The following is a 13,041-nucleotide window of genomic DNA, read 5'->3' as shown; positions in this document are numbered from 1 at the left end:
TAGAGTGGCTGGGTAGCTGGCCAGATGGGCAGCTAATCAATCAATCACTCACTCACTCACTCACTCACTCACTCAAATAAATAAATATGAGGACTGGATTTCACTTAGTGTTTTTTTTTAACCTGCACAACACAGCCAAAGCTCTGCTTTATCATCTATAGTATGCATATAGTGTATTATAGAAATTATGTCACTGGGCTTATTTAGGAGCATTTTAAATTGAGATAGTGACACTTTATGTGACCTCTACAGACTAAGCTTTGCCTTTAAATACTCTTAATTTTAATACAGAGTAGAGTATTATTCTCTCAAGATATTTGGAGCTTGGATGTGGCTGGACTTGAAAATTCAGTCTCTGGAGGCACTTACGAGTGAAAAATTGAGCACTTTACATTTTAAACATTTAATTTACTTTGTTACAACCTTATCATAGACATAGTTTTAAATTAGAGATTTGAAAGAAACTCCCCCAAGGATGTAATTTAATTTGAAAATATAATTAACTTTGGAATAATTATTCCCGATACTTTCATCACCATTCCTCCAGCTTCCCTAGAGAAAAAGCAAACTTTCGCCAAGCACCCATGAAATGAGAAATTCATTGTAATTTTACAGTGTTTAAGGAATAGGACTACTGACCAAAACATAACAGAAGTCTATTGCTCAAGGCACAGAAGCTGTATTTACTACACAACATTCAATCAGATGTTAAAGAAATAGCTGTTATGCTGTTTTTCAAAAGCCATCACCTCCAATTAAATTTCTTTTGTTTCTTGCACTCTCTTATGAGTTATTCCAATTTTGAAAGTTTTGCAAATGATAGTATCTTAGCAATTTAGCTAGGTGTTTTCTCATAAGAATTGAATAAATAAGGTTGCCAATTATTTCTATCTGAACATTTTGGAATGTACCCTCTTTGGCAACAATTATAACTTAGCTGAACATTCATTTCTTTTAAGTAGTATGGTTCTCTGGATAGAATCTACACTTCATATGAATCTATCAAACCCCTTTCCTCAGCTTAGGCAGTGCAAGTCCGTAAAAGCAGTGATACTGTCAAGATAGTTCAAGTCACCTGCTTGCACTTGATAAGGAAGTGGGAGTGGACAGCCATTTCTCCATTGTTTGTCCCATGCAGCAGCAGCACAAGCAAGATGTGGGATGCACTGCCTGGAACAGCACAACTTACAGGAATGCTCTAAGTTATATATTTCACACTGGACAGTGATAGAGAAAGCCTGCAAAGCCAAGTGTGATGCTACTCACAAAGGGGATTGGGAGAGGCTGCTCAACTAATCACAAGCTCAGTGGGTCACTTCCTGTCAGCCATCTAGGGAAAATAACAGCTGTGACTGAGATACGTATCACTGAAATTTCTTGCTTTATTAAATAGATTATTATTATTTAGATTTCTTAGGGTGCAATCCTATGCATGTTTATACGGAGAAAAGACTTAGAACTTCCAGCATGTCTCAGCCAGCATGGCTGGCTGGGGCATGCTGGGAGTTGTAGGCCTTTTCTCCATCTGAACATGCATAGGATTACTCCCTTAGACACTTTTCTCAAAAAGAAGATTCAAAGCAAGTTACAATACAATTTAAACATAAAAAAATTTAAAACAGCTAAAACAAGTATCCACTAAAATACAACCACACCATAAAAATAACTAAAACATCCGTGACAACCATAACCAATTCAACTGATGCATTAAACTGCCCATCATATGCATCAAATGCCCAGGAATAGAGGAAACTCTTAACTTGGCACTGAATAGATGGATGGCAATGTTGTTTCTACCCTCTGAACTTCCCTCAGAGAAGGCACTTGGAGGAGGGCCTCAGATGCTGATCATAGGGTACTGGTAGGTTCATAGCAGGAGAGGCGCTCCGTCAGGTATTGTAGTCCCAGGCTGTATAAGGCTTTACAGATCAAAACCAGCACCCTGAATTAAGCTCAGAAACATTATTGACAGCAATGCAATGGATATTTTCAGATGCTTGGAGAATGTAATTCAATGAAATCATTTCCCTCTTACTGAAACTGTTTTATTGCCTACTACAGCTCATATTTTAGCACATGCCTTTAGTCATTGCCAAAGTTGTTATCTCACTTTTGGACCTTAAATGCCTAAATCTATGTGCTCTTCTGAGATAGTATTAGAAATTGATCCAACATAACATCAATTCAGTATATAGATGTAAGGATCAGACACTGAAATCCATGCTGAAAAGACGAATTATGTGGTGTTACCTTTGTTTTGAGCATGGAGATAAACATTCTACATATTTCATTTAAACACATTTACTTTCCAAAGAGATTAATTTCCAAAGAGATTAAATTACTGCTCTGTTTGTTTTAAAAAATAACTTAGCATTAAAACAAGGAATTCAAGGAGCCCTAAATAGCTTCCATGTTTACAGCATCTGAAGTTCAAGGAAGTTAATCAAGTAGGGGGGAAACATGTCTACAAGATTTATATTTTTGTCTGAAAATTGACATTAACACGGTATTTTCCTTTCATTCCATCTCTTCCAGTCTTTAACAACTCATACATATTAATTTCACTTCACAGCAGGAAAACAGTAAATTTAGCATGAGATCTGCTGCTGATGCAAGGTACTTTGATTTGCATGGAAGTTGCTAATCTTAGAAATGCTATGCTGTAAACCTTGTTGAAACAATTATTCTATTAGCAATTATTGTCCAAATAAATGATGGTAGTTTCTTTAAAAAATCTACTGAATGTATATTTTCCATATAGTTTCTAGAGCATTAACGTATACTACTTAGAGCCTAGTTCACACAGGGCCAATCTCCATTGCGCCCGCCATCGAAATGAATTCGGTGTCCCGTCGGGTTAAATGCTCTCGCATTAAAACGTGATTATTTACACTCACCCATTTTCCCCATTGCAGTGCTTCATCGAAAGCGTGAGCTCGGTTCACACTCGAGCGCTGTGTTGTTTTCCTGCTGTTTTCCTGCGTGCGCATGTCTGATCTCGGATGCTAAGTGAGGTCGGTCCCGGTCAATAGTTGGATGGGCGACCGCCTGGGAATCAGGCTTCCTGCATTGAGCAGAGGGTTGTTCTATCCCTTCAAATGAGACTAATTTTACCCCCTCCTATCCCCCGCTCCGGATTTTTTTAAAAAAATTAAGGCGTTATCCTCGCAGAATCGGGGCTTAACACCTTTGCTTATTGCTGAGGAAACGGGGGCTGCTGAGGAAGCTATGCTATCAGTAGGTGGCAGAAGACATGGGGCCATTGAGAGCTGTGATTGGACAGGAGGGAAATACAAACACCGCTGTATATGGACAGGTAGGGGAGGGGACTATGACCGGATACGGTAGCGAAGGCAGAAAATTAAGGGGAAATACCGGGATATTAGGGTATTGAAAGTGGGAGCATGGAAGTGGGAAATTCTGGTTCCACTTCAAGGCTGGTACTGCGTAGTGTGAAAGGTGAGCGGTGAAACCTCATTGGAAGTGAAAAAAGGCGGTAAGCGTAGATCCAGCCACAGATTCTTCAGGTTAATAACACATTAAATTGAACCATGCTCTTGCTCATACTAGTTAGCCAAAATTAGTTAAGATTATGGATATAGCATTGCTTTTTACCTGTCAGGATAAGAAACCTAAGTCTCTAGCCATGATTACCAGGCTTATGTGTCCATATCGACATTGCACACATGGTGCTTCTCCTTGACTTTTCCTATAGCAGCCCTGACTATGGAACTGCCAATCCAAACTACTTAAAAAAAAAAAACATCCTTGGAAAGTTTTGTAAGAAACTCAGCAGTGGGAGCTGATGCAGAGAAGCTCAAAGGAAACCCAAGCAGCTACAGAGATCTCATACAAACAAACTAATGGCACATCTGGATTTCAGCCTACGCCTACACCTGCCACTCATATATTACTGTGCTCTGAGTTTGTATTTCCTAGACAGCATTTACCTTGCATTGACCTCTCCTTCTAGGGTTGCTGTATCCAATTTCTTTCCCCCTATGTCCAGATATACATATATGGTGATATCAGGTAACACCAGTGTATCTGGGCAGAGTATACTGGGTCTAATATAGGTTGTTTTCCATTCTTGAAGATAAGGTTTTAAAAAATATCTTCAATGCATGCAAACTGTGGCCTCGCATACTAGAAGAGTACAGTTGTGCAAACAGGGGGAAAAACCCACAGGCTAACTATAACAGATACAGTTATCCTGGACAATCACAGTGTCAACTTGTGGGGAGGGGGTTAATACAAAACTTCTGTCCATAAACATTATTGTGCTGTGAACTGAAGCTATGTACATAGGAAGTTGCCTTATACTGAGTCAGACCATCTAACCCAGTACTGCCAAAACTGACTGGCAGCAACTCTCCAGTGTTTCAGGCAGGAGTAATCCCTGCCCTACCTGGAAATATCTCAGACCTTCTGCACTGAAAAGCATTCAGAATTACAATACATGCTATGCATGACAGGAAAAAAAATCACATTACGACTATTTCACATGGTTAGTCTAACATATGCATATGGTACATCTATGAGTGTTAAAAAAAATTATTTCACTTCGGTTTAAAATTTTAGTCCACTAAAAAGACATTTTGAAAACTCTTTAAAAAAATTATCTCTACTACATTATCACTACTCTTCAAAGCCAGCAGTTACAAAACTGATTTTATAGTAAAATAAGAATTCTGTAAGCCTGTAGCAAAGTGGTTAAGCCAGGATTTTTGACCAAATGCCACGGAGATTCAGTGATAATGGCTAGGTATTTCCTGATTTGGATCTCCCCTCACATCTACTCTTGTTTTGAAATAAATTAATTTAATTTTTTCTACTTTTTGCTTACAAACAAATATTCTCTATACCAAGATAATGCTCCCAGTGGTGACTGTTTCCTATGTCCCAATAGAATTAGATGACAAATAGAAATTGGATGTACCTAGTCAAAAAATACAAAACAAGGAGTGTGCATGTTCAGAATGTACTAACAAATTCTATGATATCTTTGTTTTAACACTTTATTTTCCAGTTTTAGTTTTACAAAAACATAATAATAAACATATACAAAGGCAATTCAATATCTGTGATATATCTTTAAATAAAGGTACATGCAAGTGACTCACAAGAAAATGCTGTCAAGCAATGCAGTTCACAGACCCTGAAAACCCATTTTATACCCATCACTGACCTAATATTAACACCAAACATTAATACTGCCCCCCCATATTTTGCAAACTTCTTGGTGATATGTGCAAATTGATACTTTATGGGACATAAATTGATTTATGTCATATATATGATCATATTCATGCATATATTTTGTGGATAAACTTCAACCTAGAGATGTGAAAATTTGTAAAACACGAGCTCATTGAGGGTCTCTGATTTCCCCACTAGTGCTCATCCTGACTCATGTCCATATCAGATTGCAAGCTCTTTTCCATTTTGTGTGTATTTCAATGTGCATTTTCCATATTTGTTTAAAATACACACTGTTCTCCCAATGATTAAAGTGTATTAGTGCAGATCAATACATGTTTTCATTCATAATTTTCAAATGTATGCATTATCAAACACACATTTCTTTTGTCTGAAAATTACATTGCAAGTTTGGAAAAGCGTGGACTTCAATCGTAGATTGCATTTGAGTTCATGTGTGAATCTGGGAGGTGCAAACTGGGTAAATTCTAGTCTAAAGCAAACTGAAACGAATTTCTCATAAATTCCTATGAAAATTCAAACACCTATTCGTGGCAGGATTGGGTAGAAGGTAGATTGGGATCTACTGGTAGATCACTGGATTATTCACAATAGATTAGCAAGTATTTCTGACTTACAATTGTTTAATAAGCACAACAACATATAGGCTTCCCTAGCGCCTTAAATTAGGCTGTTAGGATCCTTGATCTGTAATGTCAGAAGTAGATTATTCCAGTGGCTCATGGGTGCAGTAGATAATTGGCCCCACTTCCTAAGGCCCCACTTTGCATTTAGCTCTGCACCAATCATTATTTTTGCACCTGGCTCTGATTGGTGGTTCTTGGGGCTCTAGTAAAAAAAAAAAAAAGACTGTATACGGTATTTCACTATACAGCATTTTATTGATATGTTTCACAACTGAACACTGGCCAGATCATCAAAATACTGGATAAGAAAAAATGGAATGCTACTGGATATAAGCAATACTGCCTTAAGGAACATCTTATTAGCCCTTTCACTGATTTCTTCATTAAGGTGCCTTCATTGCTTGAAGACCTACTGTAAAAAGGCCCTTTAAAGACCCAGATGAGTAGCGAGGATTTACTTCTCTTTAACTTTAGATAAGTATGCAATACTCATCTGTTTCAACAGACCCTTTGCACAGTGACACTAACCCAATGTTTCCCAAACTTCCAGTAGCTGAGGCACCTTTTTCTGTGAATTAAAACTGAAGGTACACTTCATTCTTATACCCAAAGAGGTTTACTTTTAGAGCAAGAATGATGTTTTCTCCGAGGCAGTGTAATTCCTACTCTAACACATTCTAGATAATCATCTGGGATGTATGTTAAGTATTTTTTAATACTTACTTTTAATACTTTACAGCAATGCAGCAGAAATACCTGTCCTCAGAGGCGGCAGCTTCTTCCGTCTTTGCTTGTGTAACTGCCAGTCAGAAGGCCAGCCAATCAGTGGTCACTCAAGCAGAGATGGAAGAGGAAGCCAACTCTGAGGCCACGTAATTCTGTTGCTTCTCTCTGTTGGGAAGGAGTGATTGAATGCTCCAATCACACCCAGTGCAGACACAGGGCAGAATTACCTGTCCCCAGTTGAAGCTAATTAGAAAAATATGAGAGCAGCAAATCATATAGTAATGTAGTGAGGCAGCAAGCAGCCTCTTTTGTGGGTGGATACCTACAGCTTATTCACAAAAACCTTTATCCATGTATCTGTCTTTTATGGTAAAACTAGCAGGTTTCTTCAAGCACACTAGCATGCGCTGGCACATAGTTGAGGGATATGCTGTACACTTTTTGCTTTGTGTATCTTATGAGGTGAACAGTTATAATATGCTGCTGCTTTTAAACAGATATTTAGGTTTACTTAATTTTTGTGATTTTAGGAGTGCAATCCTAAATATGTCTACTCAAAAGTAAGCCATACTGAATTCAGTGGGGCTTACTCCTGGCAGGAGAGGATAGGATTGCAGTATCAATGGGCTGTCTTGATCTTTGCAGAGGTGGGATAAAGTGGTTTAAATAAATACAATAAAAATAAATAAAAATGCAAACATGTTAAATTCAATTCACTTCACAAAAAAACCCAGAAAGACATCTATGTAATAACATCACCCTGGCTGCTTTGAGCAAATATGAAGATTTTCTCCCCAAACCATCCCACAACCTAGATGTGATAAGAAGCTTTATTTTATTTCAAAAAATATCCAAACGTATAATGGATTAGAGCTGAAATTACCCCAAAATGGGTTTTGAACTGAATTCACACCATGGGAAAAGCAACTATGTAGAAGATATAAAATTTCCATATGAACATACTATGAACTTTATTAAGAATCTATATGATTCACATCACATCTTTTAATTATATTTGGATTGTTATGCAGAAATAATCAGATACAAGATTACCTTAATTTTGCCTAAAAGTTAACAAAACCATTTTTGTTTTTGAAATTATAGAACAAAAAATCTTAGGAAACAAATCAATATGCATAAATCAGTTTTTTATGTGGGAAACAAGGTATTAAGGCTTACTTTTTATTATCCTTGAAAAGATGTGGTGTGCGTGTATATGTATCCACACACATACATGCACATTCATTCATATGTAGTTCCTCTGCCCAGAAATTAAATAGTTCTTGTGTAATATTAAACAAATCCGTAACATATAAGACTCCCACCATGCACTCTAACAAACAAAAAGCAAACACTGGAAGTTGGATCCAAACAACCATGAACAGAATGCAAATAGTACAGATCCACAGTGCTATTATTGGTAGATTTGATACCAGTTCTCATCCTTGTGCAAGGGCATGTTCCAATTCTTCTGCAAGCAATGTATGTTTTGATCTAGTTTCATGTTTGTTGCACAACCCTGTAGGACAACTCTTCTGTAAGCGGAAGACACTACCTATAGAAGGGCATCTTTGGAAACAATAATTTGTCTTGAAACCTTCCCACTATGTTGTCATATGGGTAGAATAATCACTCTTCAGCTAAACCATTAAAGTATCTGGGGACATTTCAGAAAATTTGGACTGCTTAAGCCCCGCTGAAATCAAGGACAGTTAATTACGTACCACTGATTTCCATAGTACTTGAAACATGCCGACTTTCTCTGTACTACACCCATTATCTATATTTTCTTTTAAAATATTTGTGTTGTAATTAAAAACTTGTTACTGAAGTTACTATATACTTAATACAAAAGATAAGGATATATCCTCTAGAGTAAGGAATGTATTTTTATAATAATCTAATAAAGAAAGAAATGCTATCGCTATTTCCAAAGTATGTAGGATAAAAAAAACCCTGCAAGAATTTTCTACTTTCTGAACAAGTGAATTCTATAACAAGGAGGAAATATATTTTCTAAATTTAGCATATGACTGTTAATATCATACAGCTCAACCTCTTCATCAAAATAAATTAGCGAAACGGTATCAAGAGCTAATAAAAGCAATGTTTTCTGAAAAACACCAGATGCGTTGGAGAAACACACATGCCAGATAGATGATTAACATGTAGAAGCGATATTTATTTTCTTTTTCCTCCTCCATTATAAGTGACTTTTAAACTACCCCGAACTTACGATATGCCATGGGTGGGAAGATCGTTAGACCCAAATAGAAGCAGCCCTGCTGCACATACTCAATTGCTTGTATGCTGTTGTGCAACATTCAGGATTTAATCTGAACTACAATTAGCCAGACTGTGACTCTAGATATGTAAAGCAACAGCAAACATGTATGCGCGGGCGCACGCGCATACACGAACACACACATCCATTTGCATGGGTCTTTCTTGCTCAAGAAAATCAATTTTGCCTACTAAGGTCAGCAGGGTTATAGCCAGGGTAACATACAATTCAAATCAGGTTCATTTCAAAGGGTCTACTCTAATTAGAACTCATGCTGGATTTTACCCATTCTCTCTATACATAATCAAATATTATGTATTTAATAATAAATACATTAATTATTAAATAAATAATATTTATTTATTATCTATACATAATCAAATATTAAATAAATAAGTATTAAATTATATCTGCTGTGCCTCTCCTTGAATGTGTGTGTTTTATGTAATGTTTTTGGTTATTTTTTAATATGCTGTGAGCAGCCTTGAACATTGTTTTTACAGTGGAAAGGTGGGATATAAATAAAATAAATAGGATGCTCTTTCCTCACTGTTGAGCCAGACTTCAAACATCTGGGTTTGGGGCAGTGGCAACTTTCTATAAATTTGCTGTGCTTAATGATACATGCTTTCAAGTTCTTATTAAAACTGAAAGTGACAAAATGCAATCAAAATACTGGTATGAACATCTCAATACTACGAACTAAACTGATGCATAACTGGTACATCAAAAAGATTGCTCTACCTTTTTGAGAAAATAACATGACAGCCAAAGTAGCATATAAGCGAGCAGAACATAATGAAATAGTGTTTTAAGGTTATTTAAAAATCAAATGAGTAAAATATATTCTTACCAGAATGACTTGAAAAATAGTTGGAATAAGATGAATTTCTTCAACAAGGCTGTAAAAAAACCCAATTAAACCAGTGAACATGAAGCAATGTGACAAAGTCTTTGTTGCTAATGTCTGTTACCCAGAACCTCAGCACTCGACTACCTCTTCACTTAAATAAGTTCTATTACATCTATTAATATATAAGCAATACAATACTGCTTTGGAAATCAGTCCTTGCTCTACCTTACTAATGTAAAGCAAGTGAGTAGAACAGTAAGTAAATTAATATTTTTTAAAAGGCAGATATTAAAATACAGATACATGATTTAGTCCATCAAAAAGGAGGTAAAAGAATTTGAACTAATAGACCATGGACGTGCTAAAATTAAAGAACACTCTGAAGGAAGTTTTTAAATTATACTTCATTAACTACTTTATCTTCTCTGCTTTAATATAATTAAGTATTTTAGAATCACATCCTGTGTATCTGAGAAATGATAAACCAGCACGTTTCAGATAAAGGCAACTTTATGACAACACAGAGCTACAAAAACTGTTTAAACATGTGAGCCTGATAGGGATGTATGGATTTTGTAAAATCCGTTCTGTATATGTTTTGCTGATTGTAAGGTATCTTTTGTTCTGTCATCTGCTCATTGACAGAAATGGATTTTACCAGAACTTCGTTCTAGCACTAATTTGCATTAGCATCAATTTGCATTTGTGCAAATCTGCCCCAAAAGTGAAAACCCAGTACACAAGTCCAGGGAATCTGTATGACTAAGAAAAAGCCAGTCCACTGTGGAATCTGCAGGTTGGATTCAGAGAAATCTGAACTCATTTTAATCTGCTGTGGATTTCTCCAGCATCCCTACAGCCTGACCAACTGGCCTTCATCTTCTCCTATTGCTTCCTTCTTTTGCTATGCTTCTCCTCCAGTACTTATTTTACCTTATTTGTCCCTAGTTTTCTAGCTCTGCCTGTGCTCTCCTGCAATTCAGGAGAGACATTTTTAGCTAAATTTAACTTCTTCTGAGCTAAATATATTCCTGAGTCACAAGATACACACCCAGGCTACAATTCAACATAGTTTGTCTTGAATGGACATCTATTCAGCCAACTTCGTTGGATTGTGGCCCCCAATTTTAATTGTTTTCCCTCTGAAAGCAAATCATTAAAATGTAATATACTATGTGGATTTTCAAATCAGCATCAACAAATTTTGTGCAGTTCCACAAGGGCTATTTCTGCAAGGGTGATCAAAGCATATTAGGAACCCCTGCTGTAAAGAGGAGGATAAAGTAGCCATTATGGAAAATCAAGCCACCAAGGAATTAATAGAAAATGGTAATCCTCTTCATGCTTTACAGCATGGAGACAATTCACAATCAAAGTGTAAATTTAGATCTGATGGTTCACAAGTAGAAGTGAATTTTGAAATGCAGTTGGAAGTCAAGTTTATACAACTTATTTTTTCTGAATGATTAGATAGAATAGCTTAATAAAGGTTATGAACTATTGCATATCATAATAATAACTCCTAATAGCAAACTCAGGTGGTGAGTGCTGACATATCAGCCAGTCCCAGTTAATTACCTAGCAGATCTGTTTTGAACTAACTGAAGCTTCTGAGCTATTTTCAAAGGTAGCTCCACATACAATGCAATGCAGTAATCCAACTGGGAGATTATCAGAGTGTGGATAATTGTTGCCAGGGTGAATACAGTGAATTGGGACCTTAGTCTCAATTCTGTAGTGTCATATAAAAGTGGAGAAGACCCATGTGTCTTCCATACAGTTATCTTCCAGATGGGCATTAGCACTTAAGGCACTAGAGCTGGCTCCATCAAGAACAATGACAGCAGTAACATGGGTGACAGGATGGATGATATTCCCCAGTTAGATAATTATGACTGCTAGAATAATGGGGAAGCAGTCTATTTTAAATAAACTAAGCGGGAGGAGGGGGCAGAGAGAGGAGATCTCATTTGGATAGATTCCTTTCCTCCCTCTCAGACTCTGAATGGGACTCCTTTGCAAAGAAGGATTGCTCCTCAATCCTGTTCCCTATCTCCCCCAAGGTGGGCTTGGCCAGGATCAAAGTGGAAGAAAAGAGATTGCTTTAGAGGAGTATTGCAATGGGGCTCCTCTGTGGAGAATGCACCTAACTGTCCTTTAGGGCAAGTCAGCCTGCAGCAATTTCCCCGTACTTATAGCTGCCAGCACCCCTCTATTCAACCCTAGATGTTGAGCAAGGGTAACTCTGGGTTTTTACCTGAGAGGGGACAGCTACCAGCTAAAACTTCCTAGTCATTGCTGAGAGAGTTCAGCCTCTTTTTTCTATGTTTCCCTTGATTAAAATGTGTAGCATAAATGACTGATCTGAGACCCAGAGGACAAAAGTTTGCAGTCTAACCCCAGTTCAACTTGTGGGCTTCCTATAGGCATCTGGTTGGCCACTGTAGGAACAGAATGTTGAATTAGATGGGGCTTTGGCCTGATCGAGCAGGACTCTTCTTATGTTCAATTTCCAATTAAGAAGCTTTATTAAAATTAAGGATAAGGGATGAGAGAGAAATCAGCTAGGTAGTGTTCTGAGATGACAGAAGAAAAAGGGAATGACAAATTTCATAGGAAAAAGCTCCACCTTTTATCCCTGGAGCCTGAAGGGAGGGGTGGCAAGGGGAGAAGGCTCCTCCAATCAGATGATGCTACGGCAGGCTGGATAAAATGTTCCTATACACTTGGGGCATGGCAGTTTGGCACATAAGCAGAGTATCTGGGGAGATGGCCCATTAGCGCTTGCCCACAACCTAGGTGTAAGTAAGAGGTTTAAACTGGGAGAGATTGCCTCTCTATTCCTGAGGGTTGTCCTTACAGTGGATTTGCTGAAAAATGGGAACATTTCAAGGTCATTTGCGGCAGACGATGTCATGGCCAATCTGCAGCCACCCTGGAGATTTCCGGTGGAAAAGTCAGATTTTCTGAGACTACTTTTACTCCATTTTATTTATTTAATTCAGGTTCTCCATGCTTCTGGTGCTGTGTGCCCCTGTCCTCCACATTTACTTTGACATGATTGTCCTCCCCAGGGCTCTGTCTTTCACCTGGCCGTGACGTCACTAAACCTTTCCAGTCTTCAGGATCACCCTGCACTCCCATTTCACCAATAATTAGCCTCCATGATGATGCACTTCTCTGATGTTTGCATCACTTTGCTTCTCCATTGTTGTGTTAAATTGCATCACCAATATTGTGTAAAGTTGCTTCTTTGATGTTATGTAAAGTCACCACTGATATTGTGAGGTCTTGGGAGCCAGTCATGGCAAGCAGGGAGAAAGTGCCCAGAG

General features: G+C 37.6%; 1 protein-coding gene across 12 annotated transcripts in view; it reads right to left on the bottom strand.

The window, feature by feature from the left end:
- The window catches only part of ULK4 (unc-51 like kinase 4), a 367,782-nt gene that overhangs the window by 185,843 nt on the left and 168,898 nt on the right, over window positions 1-13,041 (bottom strand). For 10 of the 12 annotated variants that reach the window (XR_014792296.1, XR_014792295.1, XR_014792297.1 and 7 more), the window contains exon 31: window positions 9,710-9,758. Coding sequence is in view for 9 of the 12 variants with exons in the window: in XM_084858057.1 (XP_084714183.1) it covers window positions 9,710-9,758 (49 nt within the window). In the remaining 3 variants the exon portion in view is untranslated. Of the gene's footprint in view, window positions 1-2,988; window positions 8,142-9,709; window positions 9,759-13,041 lie in introns of those variants that run through there. The other 2 variants (XM_084858063.1, XM_084858064.1) reach the window with 2 other exon arrangements.

The sequence above is a fragment of the Heloderma suspectum genome, chromosome 5, assembly GCF_057233095.1.
Source record: "Heloderma suspectum isolate Gila_16-S chromosome 5, 16-S_ref, whole genome shotgun sequence".
Classification (NCBI taxonomy): domain Eukaryota; kingdom Metazoa; phylum Chordata; class Lepidosauria; order Squamata; family Helodermatidae; genus Heloderma; species Heloderma suspectum.
Note: the sequence above shows the minus strand (reverse complement) of the source record. Positions and strands in the feature narration are given on the sequence as shown.